Source organism: Schistocerca nitens, chromosome 2 (assembly GCF_023898315.1).
Source record: "Schistocerca nitens isolate TAMUIC-IGC-003100 chromosome 2, iqSchNite1.1, whole genome shotgun sequence".
NCBI classification, from domain to species: domain Eukaryota; kingdom Metazoa; phylum Arthropoda; class Insecta; order Orthoptera; family Acrididae; genus Schistocerca; species Schistocerca nitens.
In genome coordinates, this window is record NC_064615.1 from 733622912 (window position 1) to 733640750 (window position 17839).

A 17839-nucleotide genomic window follows, 5' to 3' on the forward strand; every position below is an offset into this window, starting at 1 on the left:
TTTCCTTTATTAATATTAGATCAAATTGTTTTCTGAGCTAACTGATATTTAAGAAAGATAATTTTAGTAGAGAGAAGCATATCATAAGAGTAATACGTACTCTCTGTCATCTTGTAGATAATAGTTTAAAGAGTTAGGTGTTTTAATTGCAGCAGCAAAGGACACGCTTTCTCTCATGAAGTTTGTTCTAAATAATAGTAGCGTTCATAAGTACAGTGCCAAAAGAAGAAAAATTTAACTTTACTACGCTTCTTTAAATTTTTCTGTGTATCATAAATGGGTGAAATATTCTGTTATCAAAACGTTTCATCACTCCTCCAACGACACCAGCACGTATTAAATGTCTGGCAGGTACATGACGAGTCACTCTCTTACTATTTTACGTACTCAATAGCGCGATTTAATGTTAATTTTTCACCCAAGACATCGTGTTTGTGAAACGACCGGAAGTTTATCAGCATTAACAGACACTGATGGGAACGGGTATGTTGTTAATGTATGTGAGTCCTTTATGGTGGCTGACCTTTGAAAAGTATTTTTCTGGTGTTGAGAACAAGCAGGAAGTTTGGTCATTACCAGTAAATCTTGCAGTGGACGTTTGGGGGTTGAAAACCATGTGCAGCTGTTAAGGAAAGGAACATCTCGAAGTACTTACTGGGGACAGAATACTGGAGGCAAGAATCTCTAGCACCAGTGTGCAGACAATGTGTTCATAGAAGAGGCGAAAAAACGGCCTACCTGGACCTACCAGTTAGGCGCCTCTTGCCACAACAGGGGCAAGGGGTACGAGAGAAATGTAGGTCTCAAAACCAATGCTTTACGCCTGTATTGTAAATGCCCTTTGTGAACAGTGACGGCGTTCATAAAAATTCGCGTTTCCAGTTCAAAAATGGCTCTAAGCACTATGGGACCTAAATTCTAAGGTCATCAGTCCCCTAGAACTTAGAACTACTTAAACCTAACCAACCTAAGGACATCACACACATCCATGCCCTAGGCAGGATGCGTACCTGCGACCGTAGCGGTCGCGCGGTTCCAGACTGTAGCGCCTAGAACCGCTCGGCCACCCCGGCCAGCTTTCTACGTTGCTATTTTTGTAATTAAACCACTTCAGTTCACTTGTATAATACCATCATTTTTACCGCAGATAAGATACTCTTTTATAATGGTGGATTACACGAGTTTTCGATAAATATCTTAAGAGGAAAATGGTGTGATGTGATAACGTACTGCGATAGCTTGTCAGCTGAGTGCCTGAAAATTATGAGAGAGCCATCAGGAATGAGAAGAGACGATAATTTTCCTAAAGTTATCGCAGATAAACGGTATGACAGCTTTTCATCAGTCTGTTATCAGAAATAAAACGCCTTGGTACCGTTATAGCTGGAGAAGGAGGTGTCCACAAAGATATTTTCTGCGACAAGAGTCTATATCAGTGAAAGCAAAGACCCATTTACTTTGTTCTGTCAACAGCAGTTAGTGTCTGAGGAGATCTGTTTGTGGTCAACATGGGCTTCTTCACTGTACTTCACATGGCAACAGTGTTACATCTCTCTTTAGTACCGGTGGTCATTCATGTAAGTTCTTTACTTTGTCTAACGTGACATTTAGTTTACTGTCACACTTGTCAACACAGTCTGTTTAATCGAGTTATATTACCCGATGATAAACAAGTGATTGGTATGGTGCCTAGAAGAATCATGAAATGAAAGGAATCTAGGTTTAGGATTTCTATTTTATCAACATTGGAAAACAGATTTCGCTCATTACGTGAGCACAGAGGACGACTGCTTGCAAAAACTACCAATTACACATTACTACACTTTGCAAAAGTATTGATTTACCGTAGTATTTGAAATGAATATTGTGATTTTTTCCACTTAATTACGGTGCAGATAGAAAACAAATAAATAAAAAACCTTAGTTCATCCTTCGTATGATTAAAATGGTGAAATTTCATCCCAATTACAAAGAAGTTTATTTCATAACGTATCTCAGAATACTGAATTCAGTGGGTAAATCCAGTATGCTAAACAAAATTTTTTTCATCGCTTTCGAATTTTTGAGTACTGAAAAAAAAATCTACATTTTTTCAAACCCGTGGGTGGAGTTGTTGGTTATCACAGAATATAATCACAAAATTCATTCAGCCAAATATTTTTAAAACTGATAGAGGAGTAGCATTTGCCGGACGAAGTGGCCGAGTGCTTCTAGGAGGTACAGTCTGGAATGGCGCGACCGCTAAGGTCGCAGGTTCGAATCCTGCCTCGGGCATGAGTGTGTGTGATGTCCTTAGGTTAGTTAGGTTTAAGTAGTTCTAAGTTCGAGGGGACTTATGACCTCAGCAGTTGAGTCCCGTAGTGCTCAGAGCCATTTTTTTTTTTTTCAAAAATGGCTCTGAGCACTATGGGACTCAACTGCTGAGGTCATAAGTCCCCTAGAACTTAGAACTACTTAAACCTAACTAACCTAAGGACAACACACACATCCATGCCCGAGGCAGGATTCGAACCTGCGACCGTAGCGGTCGCGCGGTTCCAGACTATAGCGCCAGAACCGCTCGGCCACCAGCGGCCGGCCTTTTTTTTTTTTTCGTGTAGCATTTTTTCTTTCAGGCCAATTTGATTTTTTCAAAGTAATTGAAGTGTAGTCACCTTTTTAACAATATAGATACGAAAAGTGTAGATTAGTTACACAAATTCTACATTTATAATAGGTGACAAAAATTTAGCATAAAATACACTCCTGGAAATTGAAATAAGAACACCGTGAATTCATTGTCCCAGGAAGGGGAAACTTTATGGACACATTCCTGGGGTCAGATACATCACATGATCACACTGACAGAACAACAGGCACATAGACACAGGCAACAGAGCATGCACAATGTCGGCACTAGTACAGTGTATATCCACCTTTCGCAGCAATGCAGGCTGCTATTCTCCCATGGACACGATCGTAGAGATGCTGGATGTAGTCCTGTGGAACGGCTTGCCATGCCATTTCCACCTGGCGCCTCAGTTGGACCACCGTTCGTGCTGGACGTGCAGACCGCGTGAGACGACGCTTCATCCAGTCCCAAACATGCTCAATGGGGGACAGATCCGGAGATCTTGCTGGCCAGGGTAGTTGACTTACACCTTCTAGAGCACGTTGGGTGGCACGGGATACATGCGGACGTGCATTGTCCTGTTGGAACAGCAAGTTCCCTTGCCGGTCTAGGAATGGTAGAACGATGGGTTCGATGACGGTTTGGATGTACCGTGCACTATTCAGTGTCCCCTCGACGATCACCAGTGGTGTACGGCCAGTGTAGGAGATCGCTCCCCACACCATGATGCCGGGTGTTGGCCCTGTGTGCCTCGGTCGTATGCAGTCCTGATTGTGGCGCTCACCTGCACGGCGCCAAACACGCATACGACCATCATTGGCACCAAGGCAGAAGCGACTCTCATCGCTGAAGACGACACGTCTCCATTCGTCCCTCCATTCACGCCTGTCGCGACACCACTGGAGGCGGGCTGCACGATGTTGGGGCGTGAGCGGAAGACGGCGTAACGGTGTGCGGGACCGTAGCCCAGCTTCATGGAGACGGTTGCGAATGGTCCTCGCCGATACCCCAGGAGCAACAGTGTCCCTAATTTGCTGGGAAGTGGCGGTGCGGTCCCCTACGGCACTGCGTAGGATCCTACGGTCTTGGCGTGCATCCGTGCGTCGCTGCGGTCCGGTCCCAGGTCGACGGGCACGTGCACCTTCCGCCGACCACTGGCGACAACATCGATGTACTGTGGAGACCTCACGCCCCACGTGTTGAGCAATTCGGCGGTACGTCCACCCGGCCTCCCGCATGCCCACTATACGCCCTCGCTCAAAGTCCGTCAACTGCACATACGGTTCACGTCCACGCTGTCGCGGCATGCTACCAGTGATAAAGACTGCGATGGAGCTCCGTATGCCACGGCAAACTGGCTGACACTGACGGCGGCGGTGCACAAATGCTGCGCAGCTAGCGCCATTCGACGGCCAACACCGCGGTTCCTGGTGTGTCCGCTGTGCCGTGCGTGTGATCATTGCTTGTACAGCCCTCTCGCAGTGTCCGGAGCAAGTATGGTGGGTCTGACACACCGGTGTCAATGTGTTCTTTTTTCCATTTCCAGGAGTGTAGAAATACACTACTGGCCATTAAAACTGCTACACCACGAAGCTGACGTGCTACAGACGCGAAATTTAACCGACAGGATGAAGATGCTGTGATATGCAAATGATTAGCTTTTCAGAGCATTTACAAAAGCTTGGCGCCGGTGGCGACACCTACAACGTGCTGACATTAGGAAAGTTTCCAACCGGTTTCTCATACACAAACAGTAGTTGCACGGCGTTGCCTGGTGAAACGTTATTGTGATGCCTCGTGTAAGAAGGAGAAATGCGTACCATCACGATTCCGACTTTGATAAAGGTCGGATTGCAGCCTATGTAGATTGCGGTTTATCGTATCGCGACATTGCTGCTCGCGTTGGTCGAGAGCCAATGACTGTTAGCAGAATACGGAATCGGTGGATTCAGAGTGTAATACGGAACGCCGTGCTGGATCCCAACGGCCTCGTATCACTAGCAATCGAGATGTCAGGCATCTTATCCGCATGGCTGCAATGGATAGCGCAGTCACGTCTCGATCCCTGATTCAACAGATGGGGACGTTTGCAAGACAACAACCATCTGCACGAACAGTTCGACGACGTTTGCAGCAGCATGGACTATCAGCTCGGAGACCATGGCTGCGATTACCCTTGACGCTACATCACAGACAGGAGCGCCTGCAATGGTTTACTCAGGGACGAACCTAGATGCACGAATGGCAAGACGTCTTTTTTCGGATGAATTCAGGTTCTGCTTACCGCATCATGATGGTCGCATCCGTGTTTGGGGACATCGCGGTGAACGCACATTGGAAGTTAGTTTTCGTCATCGCCATACTGGGGTATCACCCGGCGTGGTGGTATGGGGTGCCATTGCTTACACGTCTCGGTCACCTCTGGTTCGCATTGATGGCACTTTGAACAGTGGACGTTACATTTCAGATGCGTTACGACCCGTGGCTCTACCCTTCATTCGATTCCTGCAGAACCCTATATTTCAGCAGGATAATGCTCGACCGCATGTTGCAGGTCCTGTACGGGCCGTTCTGGATACAAGAAATGTTCGACTGCTGCCCTGGCCAGCACAGTCTCCACATCACTCACCAATTCAAAGCGTCTGGTCAATGGTGGCCAAGTAACTGGCTAGTCACAATACGCCAGTCACTACTTTTGATGAACTGTGGTATCGTGTTGAAGCTGCATGGGCAGCTGTACCTGTACACGCCATCCAAGCTCTGTTTGACTCAATGCCCAGGCGTATCAAGGCCGTTATTACGGCCAGATGTGGTTGTTATGGGTACTGATTTCTCAGGATCTATGCACGCAAATTCCGTGAAAATGTAATCACATGTCAATTCTAGTATAATATATTTGTCCAATGAATACCTGTTTATCATCTGCATTTCTTCTTGGTGTAGCAATTTTAATGGCCAGTAGTGTACTAAGTCATTATGCAATTTGTGCCTAGTACGAAGGAAAAAATAAAAGACGACTTGCTACGTTTAAGAATTGTATTCTTTATTTTCATTTTACGTATTACATCACACATTCCCTTCTCCACCGCGTCCACAATTGCCGGTCGTCAGCGGCGTGTATAGCTGGCCACGTGGAATGAAAGTGGGTCTTTCGTGGCCGTCAGACGTCTCACTGTCATCAATCGCCGGGCATCCGCGTCACATTAGAGTTAGTAGACTGCAGGGGCATTGACCAGTAAAGTGTGTGTATGTATCGTCGTATGAATAAAGTTATGTGAAGTAATTAAAGTGTGTTCAAATGGTGAGCATCTGCTCGTCGTAAGAACCTCACACCCCGTCGCCACCAATCATGGGCCAGAAACTTTTAGCAATAATTACTTTCCAGTTCACAACTGAGCAGTTTACGTATATATAGGTACGTATTCATATAAAATTAGTGTCTCAATTAAATTTCTGTACTATACACATCTATCCACTGATAGAAAACTAACTATACTTCAACTGTTTTGAAAAAAATCAAAATGACCTTAATAAAAACTCCTACTCCTCCATCAATTTTTAACATGTTTGGCTGCAACTTTCTTCGTGAATACATTTCGTGATAACTATTAACTCCACGTACGGATTTGAAAAAATAGTGTTTTTTCACAGCTCAAAAATTAAAATGAAGTGAAAAAATTTCATTTAGCAAATTGGATTCACCCACTAAATTTAGTATGCCATGAAACGTTACGAAGCAAATTATCAGCGTCTCTGATTTTTTTACGACCGGGTTGAAATTTCACCGGAACCTCCCCTTAAAGATCTCGTATGTGATAAATATATTTGAAAGCATGCCGTTTAAATACTGAACAAAGTGTTGCTTGTTTCCTATAACTATAGAACTCAGCGTCGATGGATAAAAATGGGAAAATAGCGTCGTCGATGTCGACGTCATTAGCGACCCAGAAGAAAGTTAGTTGGATAACGACAGGGGAAGGAATCGGCCCTGACTTTAGAGAAGGCACCGTCATGACGTCTGCCTAAAACGATACATACCCCACATAAAGTAATCAAAACTCTGGAAGGCAATTAATTTTTCGTTATTTCAGTTGCTATATTTTGAATCTGCTGTTTTGGGCTCCGTTACGCGGTGCAAACGTTTTCTAATTTAAAAGACTTTTGAATTTGTTACGTAGTTGTTTAAGTAAACATTTTATTCTTTATCTCACCTTCTAATTATTTTCACTACATTCCTTACAGGCACAAGAATATGTAACAGTAGACACACAAGAAGGTACCCTGAGAGGACAGATGTCACAAACGTACACTAACAGATCCATGTTCAAGTTTGAAGGTATTCCGTATGCGGAACCGCCAGTTGACGATCTCCGTTTCCAGGTAAGTAGTTGAGGATAGGTATTCAATGCATATTCCCGATTGGTGTACGAGATATCTTACAGACATCGTACAGCACACTGTTAAAACCTTAACCGGAAAACTTATTCAAAATTTAGACTTACGAGGGTAATTATAAGAACGCATATTGTTATGATTACACTTCAGTATGCTGTGGAATGTAATGAGTATAGGAGCGTCTGTCTAACAGCAGCACTAGCGAACTGTTGACCGAAATAGGTTAACATTAAATTCCTTAAGATGACACTTAATACAAGTGTGTCTTGCAAAAGTGCATTCGTAAAATATCAGATGAATGAGGTACGATAAATTTTATCCAACTGCAAAATGTCCAATAATCTGGCAGTTTTCTTTTATTTCAGATTTAATAGATACAGCTGACGTTTTGGATTCAGGAGATACTACTCCTGTATGTAAATTTCATATGGTATCGGTTGAGAGGAGCTCTAAATAAACAGAAAGATGGTTATGCAACGTAATTCTGTCAGCCGATACATACTGCTTACGAGAATCTCTAGCTAAGCAGTATGTTATGGTAAATGATTATCAATCCATTATTAAAAGCGAGAAGTCCGATACGGTAAATAGTAGGTGAAGCAAGTGCAAGTGTGTGTTTCCTGGAAAGCAGTTTATGACACTGACAGTATTCAAATCATGTTACCGAATTTCTTGTAGCTATAGCCCGACCCAGTTGAAGGTTTCAAGTAGTTATAATTAAACTGTCGGTGGTCCGAATGCTGCACTGGCTCCTGCATACATTGCAGACTGCTAAAACATCATAAGATGTTCATTACCGGTGAACTCATGGAGTATACTGAAAAAAAAAATAGTAATTCAACTTTCTGCCACCAGGTGAAAATATGGCGCTGTAAGCAGTCTTTAGGTGAAATGTTCCCTCTTTTGACATCAGTATGGTGTTTGTCACTTGGCGACATATGTTGATTCATTTTTGAACTGTTTTCTGGTGTAAAGAGTTAAGGAGGTTGAATTTTTCTGTACGAAAAGAAATGTCTATTGAGGAGGAAGCCCATGCGCTGCCGGTAAAGTTGTTCTGTCAGAACGGCGGCAGTAGCAGCAGTGGCTTGCAGTAATATCACCGACAATAATAGATACGAAGAGCAGACTTGTCAATAAATTTGCTATGGGGAATGACAAAGAAATCTGAAGAAATAGGTGAAGCAGGTGCTGCAATAGGGAGAAGGAGGCGGCCCATTCCAATTGCGGTTGTTGATGAATTTGCTGTAGCTATAGTGGGCCACGCTGAACATACCTCAGATATTTTGAAGTCAGTGTTTGAACTTCTCTCAACAGTACAAAAGACTTTGCGACGGATTTCATTCTGGTATTCGGCAATGATTCAGAATGTGCACCAAATAATGCCTCAAAATGGGCTACAACCCCATGGCTTTTCGTTTTTTGATCAGCACGGAAACGGATGAAATGTGGCCGGGGAATATTCTTTGTACGGACGAGGCACATTTTACTCTGCAAGGTGTAGCGAATGCAAAGAACTGTCGCATATGGAGGTCTGCCACATGTTGTGCAGCAACATCCACTACACTCATCTTATGTGACTGTGTGGTTTGGTTTGACACGCTCCTTCATGCTCGGTCCGTTTTTCTTGCATGACATCTCGCACATCTGTTAGGTGTACAGTCACATCTGCACGTTATAAGGATCTCTACGTAATTCCAGTTTTGCTAGATCACGTCTGTGTCCACACCACTCTTCCTGATCTGAAGAATAGCATACGATGACGTACCACCCTGATTGCTCCAGGTATACTGCGAGCAACTGTCTGCCGTGCTATGTTATGGATGTAGCATGTTGCTGGGTCGGGAGGCCATATCGAACACATGTTTAACTTGTGACCACATCCTAATAAAAGTATCAGAACCACCACTATCATGTGCTTGATCGTTCCTCCCCTTTTCCTGCTCCCACACCATATTCTTGCTGCTTCAGCGCCATATTTTCAACCGGTGGCAGTAAGTGCAACTATTTTTTCTCAACGTACTCCGCAAGCGCACAGATTAACGAATATCAGTGTCCTACGATGCCTACATCTCACAATGCAGCACTCGGAACACCATCAGTTTAATTACAACCATTCAGTATTTCCTTTGCTAGTGCCCCGTTGTGGAAGAAAATATGCAGCCAGAGCAGTTCTGTACTACTGTTCCATCCATTTGTGGAAATATCACGGAATTCATCAAGAATTTTCGAGGAAACACTATGTGATCAAAAGTATCTTGAGACCCCAAAAAACATACGTTTTTCATATTAGGTGGATTGTGCTGCCACCTACTGCCAGGTACTCCATATCAGCGGCCTCAGTCGTCATTCGACGTCGTGAGAGAGCAGAATGGGGCTCTCGGCGGAATTCACGGACTTCGAACGTGGTCAGGTGATTTGGTGTCACTTGTGCCATACGTCTGCACGCGAAATTTCCACATTTCCGATGTGATAGTGAAGTGGAAAGGTGAAGGGACACGTACAGCACAGAAGCGTACAGGCCGACCTTGTCGGTTGGTTGACAGAGATCGCCGACAGCTAAAGAAGGTCGTGCTAAGTAATAGGCAGACATCTTTCCACACCATCACACAGGAATTCCAAACTGCATCAGGATCCACTGTAAGTTCTATGACAGTTGGGCGGGAGGTGAGGAAACTTGGATTTCATGGTCGAGCGGCTGATCATGAGCCACAAATCACGCCCGTAAATGCGAAACGACGCATCGTTTCGTATAAGGAGCGTAAACATTGACCGATTTAACTGTGGAAAAACTTGTGTTGAGTGACGAATGACGGTACACAATGTGGCGTGCCGATGGCAAGGTGTGGGTATGGGGGATGCCCGGCGAACGTCATCTGCCAGTGTTTGTAGTGCCAATTCGGAGGCGGTGGTGTTGTGGTGTGGTCGTGTTTTACATGGAGGGGGCTTGCACCCCTTCTTGTTTGGAGTGGCAGTATCACAGCACAAGTCTACATTGATGTTTTAAGCACCTTCTTGTTTCCCGCTGTTGAACAGCAATTCGGGGATGGCGAGTGCGTGTTTCAATACGATCGAGCACCTGTTCAAAATGCACGGCCTGTGGAGGAGTGGTTACACGACAATAACATCCCTGTAATGGACTGGCCCGCACAGAGTTCTGACCTGAATCCTATAGAACAATTTTGGGATGTTTTGGAACGCCGACTTCGTGCCAGGCCTCATCGACCGACATCGATACTTCTGCTCAGTGCAGGGCTCAGTGAAGAACGGGCTGCCATTCCCCAAGAAACCTTCCAGAACTTGATTGAACGTATGCTTGCAGGATTGGAAACTGTCATCAAGGCTAAGGGTGGGCTAACACCACACTGAATTCCAGCATTACCGATGGAGGGTGCCACAAACCTGTAAGTCATTTTCAGCCAGGTCTCCGGATACTTTTGATTGCATATTGTATATGAAAATTCTGATGAAGTTACTACGTTACTTCTCACCATATCCTAGATTAAATACTGGCGGGGGATGTGTGTGTGTGAACTATTGCTCTATGTAGGTGTTATTTTTGGTTAAAAGTAAGGTTCATTATTTAGTAGGTGACGTGCTGTTTGAGCAGAAAATAATAAATTATCGAAGTTGTATGGAGGGAATATAAAAAGTAAAATTACTATGATGAGCATAAGCATTAATCAATCAAATCAAAATTTTAAATAAATTTCTTTTAGCGGACAACATCTATATTTCATCTATTTTTGAATACAAAAATACAGTCGATCGCGAAATACTGGTGAAACTAATTTGGATAAAAATAGACCCAAGAACACAAATTACAAAGCTGTCGTAGTAGTCTCGACTACACTGCCTTCAACTGGTATCGCCCAGTGTGACCTTCAGAGCCTTGTATGTCATGATATCTGGTTGACTTTAATTGTCTCGATCATATACTGAACTAGCCTTTATTCTTCTTCTGGTTCTAGCAACAAACAACAGCTATATGTGTTAATATCATACACCGATGCACTCTGGACGGCAACTATACTGACGCTTGTCTAGTTTACCGACATATTATAGTAGTAGAGCAGCAATTCCATACAGTGCCAAATCACATCTGCGGAATTTCGTCACCTCTTTGATAGTCAGTTGCTTTTCTGTTGAAGATAACAATATAGTTTTACACAGATACGAAGGTCGTCCACGAAGTAAGTTCCGTTTCTATTTCTATCCGCGGCAGCGCTACTATCGCAGTTCCGAGCATGCACAGCAGTTACTCTGACTCAAGGAGAAGACATGTACGGCATTTTCAGATCGCTGCTGCCGACGTGTGCTTTGTAGTGCTTCTTCATTACGTCAGCCGTAATTGAAAATGCCGCCCCGTGTGAAATCAGATCTGTGATTCGTTTTCTAAATGCAAAGAAAGTTAAACAAAAGGAAATTCATCGGCAAATCTGCGATATTTACGGACAGAATGATATGAGTGATTCAATGGTTAGAAGATGGGTCAGACTGTTCAGTGAAGGACGTGATCAAGTGCACGATGAAGAATGAAGTGGGCGACCGGCTGTGGTTACTGATGAACTGGTTCGCACAACTGAAGGGAAAAATAAGCACAACCGTAAGTTTACACTTAGTGCCCTTGCTATGGAAGTTCCGCGAATCTCACGATCACTAACTAATCAAATCATTACTGTAAAACTGAAATTTCGAAAACTTTGCTCACGTTGAGTAACCAAATTTCTTACTGAACAACACAAAAAACAACGGATGGGCAGTGCACCTCAGTTTTTGATACGCTAGAATGAAGAAGGTGATGGTTTTCTTTCTCGAATAGTCACGGGGGATGAATCTTGGGTATCGTATGACACCCCTGAAACAAAACGTCAGTGAATGGAGTGGAGGCACACTTCATCCCCAACGAAGGTTAAGCCTAAGCAAATCTTGACACCTCGAAAAGTCATGTATACCGTTTTTTGGGACAGAAAATGCATTTTGCTGATTGATTTCTTACCTCGAGGCCAAATAATCAATGCAGACGGTTACTACGAGACCATTAAGAAACTGCGCCGCGCAATACAGAACAAGCGCCGAGAATTACTGCCAAAAGGTGTCGTTTTTCTCCGCGATAATACCCGACCTCACACGATTAATGTGACCAAACAACTCTTACGGGAATTTCACTGGGACGCGTTTGATCATCCTCCGTACAGCCCAGACCTCGCTCGTAACGACTTTTATCTCTTCTTACACCTAAAATCTGTCCTTGGTGGTCAACACTTCAACGATGATGACGAGCTGAAAGAACATGTTACCACATGGTTCAATACACAGGCGGAAACATTCTATGAAGAAGGCATAAAAAAACTTGTGCCACGCTATGGCACGTGCCTAAAAAGCTATGTACAAAAGTTGTTTAACAATTGTAGATTTTTGTACAATAAATAATAATTTTTTTTTGTATCTGCACACGTTTGTTTTATTTAACCAAAGGGAACTTACATTGGGGACATGCCTCGTATAATGCAGTAAGTTCTCAGATAACATTTCAGGTGTTTTAGCGTATGTTTGCCTACAGTTTTACTTTATTTATATCTTGTATAAATTACGATAAAATTTCTGTTTCTCCAGCCGCCAGTGAGAAAAGCAGCGTGGTCCGGCGTTAGAGATGCTCTGCACACGGGAGACCACTGTCCTCAGTACAGCAAGGGAAAAACGTCCGGGGAGGAGGACTGCCTCTACCTGAACGTTTACGGACCAGGGGTACGTGATCACTATGGCAGGTAGTAGATACATTACTAATCGAATGAGACACTAATTTCTGTATGTTAGAATGGGAAAAGTGTTATAGCAAACAAGTGTTCATAACTGTTTCTCACAAAATAGCATGTTATGTTGTGCTGTTCCTTATGTTCGGCAGACGCCATCGCAGAATGGAACACAGAAAGCTGTTATTGTCTGGATCCATGGTGGATGTTTCACAGGAGGAGCTGGAACGGCCGGTATATCGGAGTACTTCGTGGACAATGATGTCATATTCGTCAGCATAAATTATCGCCTGGGAATTCTCGGTAAAAATTCTTAGTATCATCTCATCCTGGATAATATACTGCATAAAGGAAAACGAGGTTTCTTCTCCACTGTAAACTCACATCTGGAAGTTTCTGTTTCTTGAAAAGTTCTCCTTTTCATTGGTACTATGAAGCAAAGTTGAACGAAACATTTATCTTCTCCGCTTGCTCTTCTCTTCTTTACGCATAAACTCATATGACCGTATTAGTAGACCTTATGCTGGAATTATTGACAGCAAATATTATTTACACGATCATGAAAAATTAGTTTACTTACTTGAATAGCGTTTGTCGTCGCATTAGTATTATCCACTTGTTACAGACAGAATAAATTATATCAGAAGTTAAAGAGACAGTTAAGTATAAGAAGAAGTACCAAGTAGATTCAAAGAAAAATTTAATGTTCCGTCATTCTCTCTGAATGCAAATTTAGGACAAAGCACTGTATGTCAGATTTCGTACATCATCTTGAACAACCAAGTGTCTTCCTGAAAGAAACTGCTTTTTTGTCTAACAACATTTTCTACTTTTCTGTTCTTGCTATATTTGAGAAAAGGTAGCATTCACTCATTCACAGTCTTCCGAACAGAATAACTGAAAATGGAATGGAAATGAGCGTATGGTATTGTTGGCCGGGAGGCCCCATCCGGGAAAGTTCAGCCGCGGAGTGGAAGTCTTATTTCAATTGACGCCACATTGAGCGACTTGCGTGCCGGTGATGAGGATGAAATGATCATTAGGACAACACAACACCCAGTTCACGAGCGGAGAATATCTCCAACCCGGCCGGGAATCGAACCCGGGCACGCTTGCATGGGAGGCAAGCACGTTACCAGCCAGCTAAGCAGGCGGACACAGAATAACTGTTTTATGTTTATTGATGAATGTATCTAGGTTACCCGGTAGCTTCTCAAGCGAGCCATTTGAACAAATACATGGGTGTGAACCTCGATCGTTTCATACTTCGTTTTAATTGTCTATACCATCTGTGTTGGTACCCATGTTCCTGCAAAGAACACTTTACAAGGCTATTTCAGTGTATGTTAGAATGGGAAAAGTGTTATAGCAAACAAGTGTTCATAACTGTTTCTCACAAAATAGCATGTTATGTTGTGCTGTTCCTTATGTTCGGCAGACGCCATCGCAGAATGGAACACAGAAAGCTGTTATTGTCTGGATCCATGGTGGATGTTTCACAGGAGGAGCTGGAACGGCCGGTATACCGGAGTACTTCGTGGACAATGATGTCATATTCGTCAGCATAAATTATCGCCTGGGAATTCTCGGTAAAAATTCTTAGTATCATCTCATCCATGCGAGTCACTAACTGGTATCATATCTATAGAGCATACTGCATTTTGTTCGCCATTTGATGGTTAGTTTTATGCAGGAAGAAGCCATCTAAGGCATATCATAGGAATGTACGTTCAAACATATTTTAAATACGTCTATGAAAGATTTAGTCTGGAGTCGTGTGCCTGCTAACCATTACAGAAGGCCTGCTGAATATCCGTGAGGGCTACACCCAACTACCTGTATGCAATGTTTGTCATCTAATACTACAGATATCAAGCTCAGGTGCACATGTGTCGACAACTCTTGCATATTTGACATTTGCCCTGGACGATTTTCCATAATTGTACGTACAACGAGAGCGTTGGAACTCTGTTACACAACGCTTGCATTCGAAAGGATTGGATTTCAAATTCACATAGGGCCAACCAGATTTAACATCCCACAAGGATAATCAGGGGGGAGGGAATCACTCAGTTAACAAAGTTACAGCTAGTTTTCAAAGTCACTAAAACATCCACAACAAATAACAAATGGCACATACTCACCTACAACAACATAGCAGGTCACAGGATTGGCAGCATGTTCGAAGAGCACGGACTGAAAATAACCTATAGTACAGTCAACCAACGCGAACAAAGACAGGCACAATGCACGTATCCATCACTCGTATGTCAAGAATATCACCTGTCAACCTGCATTTGCTGAAGACTTTATGGACATGAACCACGGAACAATAGATACAAACATCGACCGAAAAATGTTAAATACAGAAACAGCCTTCCATAAAAATTTATAATAGAAGAAACTTTCGATATATAAAATGCCACAATAGGAAGAAAAGAAATAATGCAAGAATACACACCACTTTGATGGAATCCTGTTCTCAGTTCTAAAAGAACAATCAGAAGTTTACAGCACATGCACGCGCTCGCAAACACACACACACACACGCACACGCACACGCACACACACACACACACACACACGCCGGACTTTTCAGATTCGTCATAAGCGATGTTTCGAACCACTTTTGAAAAGTCACACTGTTCATCTCTTCGTGGTAATAAGCTGTGTTTTTTAACATAACATTAGCAAGCAGTCTGGTACATATCCCTCCGAGGTACCTGCATGTAAAACAATAATTTGCCCTCCTTTTCCGACAGGCATTGCCTTGGTCCCCTCTGGCGTTGCATCACTCCGACCTCTACGTAATGAACGGCTGGCATTAACCCTCGTTTCATGTATCCACGCTATATTTCTGCGCAGAAATCTACATACATTCGAAATTCGGGTCGAGAACACATAACAACGCGGAACACTGAACAGTGCATGTTAGGAAGCACCGATTAAAAGCCCTGTAGCGACATGAAATTGCAGAGTCAACGAGAATAAGTACACCCAGTTTGCACACACAGTTCCCCACTGGTAAATTTATAAAGCTCATTCGTAATCAACATATCCCGACAACATTCCGGAAAGTAATATTTCAACAGAATAAACGATAGTTAAAGAATGACACGCGAAAACTTTGTTGACAGCAGAATGTAATCTAATATAATATTAGCATAAAGGAGAAAACCAATAATTTCATTTTAGGACTAAAGTTTCATTGAACATACGGAACGTAATATTGAAAAATCGTCAGTAATTGTAGATGAGAAACTGGAGCAAATTATCAGATGCACTCTAAATGTCAGAGAGTCATCTCAACACTTTTTCTGATAATAATTTTATAAATGTAAATACCATAACCTCAAAGCTGTTGTGCAGTATCATGCAATATTTCTTTACATGTTATTTGATAGAGAATAAATGAATTCACTGAAGATGCTAAAACTCGTTTGCAACACATCTGGGTGTTCAAGAAGAAAAAATTGTATATGTTCAAAGTAGAACCACACTTCTGTAATTATATATTTGAAAGTAAACACGGTCAAACAGAGAGCTTCAACCGCAAGATGAATTGCTGAGCATGCTTTATCAAATTTGTTAGTAACTTTAGAAGTTCGGTTGTTACTTGAATTGCCATAAATGTAAAATTCGCTTTTTTTTCTGTAGGGTTCTTAAGCACTAGCGATGAAGTCGTCCCCGGAAACATGGGTCTGAAGGATCAGTTGGAGACCCTCCGCTGGGTGCAGAGGAATATAGGAGCGTTTGGTGGTGATCCAGAGAAAGTAACCATCCTCGGTCAAAGTGCTGGAGGGGCATCCATTCATTATCACCTCCTGTCTCCACAAAGCAAAGGTAATGAAGCGGTGTTTTTAGTTATTACTGTAAGTTAATCATTTAACCGGCTGTTATTTTAACAGTAGTTTAGTGTAAATATTAAAAATCTGTACCTGTGAGATGACAGTTCCATAGCCAATAACTATGTGTTCTAATTTCTAAAATTCTACCTTACGAAATAATCGTTAAGGTGTCATAAAAATCTGTCACATAGGGTAATGGATATTATCAACACAAGGAAGTGATCATATTTTCACACAGCTAAAGTTAGCGTTTCGTGTCAAATGACATGCATTCAGTGGTAGCTTTACTATTAGTGAGAAATGAAAAAGAACTAGTATTCGTTTCTCATCCGTATCAAAACGTTACCTGAGTTATTAAATATCATACAGTATTCAAATTTAAACAGTTATTTCTAATCTTCGGCGTAGGGTAATATTCATATTCTCTTGAAATTTGCTAAGCTTTCTTTTGAAACGCAAATCTCCTAAAGGGGAAAGTAATGCAACAATTTAACACTAAAACAAAATTTTTCTCATAGAGACAGTTGTTATTGTAAAGACGCTTCACCCTCAAAAATCCAATATCACACTGCCGAAACAAATTCCTAACGGTGGACGTATCTCAGGACCCCAGTAAATTCTGGGCACATCTTAATGCGGTCAGCAAGCATAAATTTTATTGAGAAGGCACTATAGTCGATGACACATGATTGAAATTGGGCGTCAACAACATGAAAATAACACGCCAAATCCTGTTCTCAAATGTCGCTTCAGAAATGTAAATTAAGGAATAGTACTCTAATGTAGTTTCCGTATCATTGAACTATTAATAGATAAGAGTGTCATTGTTAGCGCTGTCGAACATCAGGTGCTAGTGTTAAAACGCAACGAGGCCTCTGGACAACATGCATTCCACACCAGTATCTGTACGAAATTCACGCCGAGGTACTTCCACTCAGAAATATGATTTACGAATAATCCCTTTAAGAAAGAACTGTTCCCAGAGACTGCAGGAAAGATCGGGTCATACTCTTCTGAAAACAAGGAATTAGGTGTGATTAACAGAATACCGGAGCTCTGTCGGACCCCTCGGTCTATAAATGATTCTATAATATGTTTTCTGCTGAATGTGATTACGTATCAGGAGTGAGATAGCCTTCTGGATGGCAAGCAACATGGGCTTTAGAAACACACACACTCTCTCTCTCTCTCTGTCTTGTCGTTTAGTCGATTTCGAGTCCTCCCGATCCCATAAA

At 42.5% G+C, this 17839-nt stretch overlaps 1 protein-coding gene across 5 annotated transcripts in view; it reads left to right on the forward strand.

Moving 5' to 3' along the window:
- Positions 1 to 1359: 1359 nt before the first annotated feature.
- The window catches only part of LOC126236935 (esterase FE4-like), a 212734-nt gene continuing 196254 nt past the window's right edge, over positions 1360 to 17839 (forward strand). Inside the window, exons 1-5 of one of the 5 annotated variants that reach the window (XM_049946623.1) lie at positions 1383 to 1577; positions 6854 to 6991; positions 12620 to 12751; positions 14195 to 14345; positions 16414 to 16599. In XM_049946623.1, coding sequence (XP_049802580.1) covers positions 1509 to 1577; positions 6854 to 6991; positions 12620 to 12751; positions 14195 to 14345; positions 16414 to 16599 — 676 coding nt within the window. In that variant the 5' untranslated portion in view covers positions 1383 to 1508. Of the gene's footprint in view, positions 1578 to 6853; positions 6992 to 12619; positions 12752 to 12908; positions 13060 to 14194; positions 14346 to 16413; positions 16600 to 17839 lie in introns of all 5 variants that reach the window. The other 4 variants (XM_049946622.1, XM_049946626.1, XM_049946621.1 and 1 more) reach the window with 4 other exon arrangements.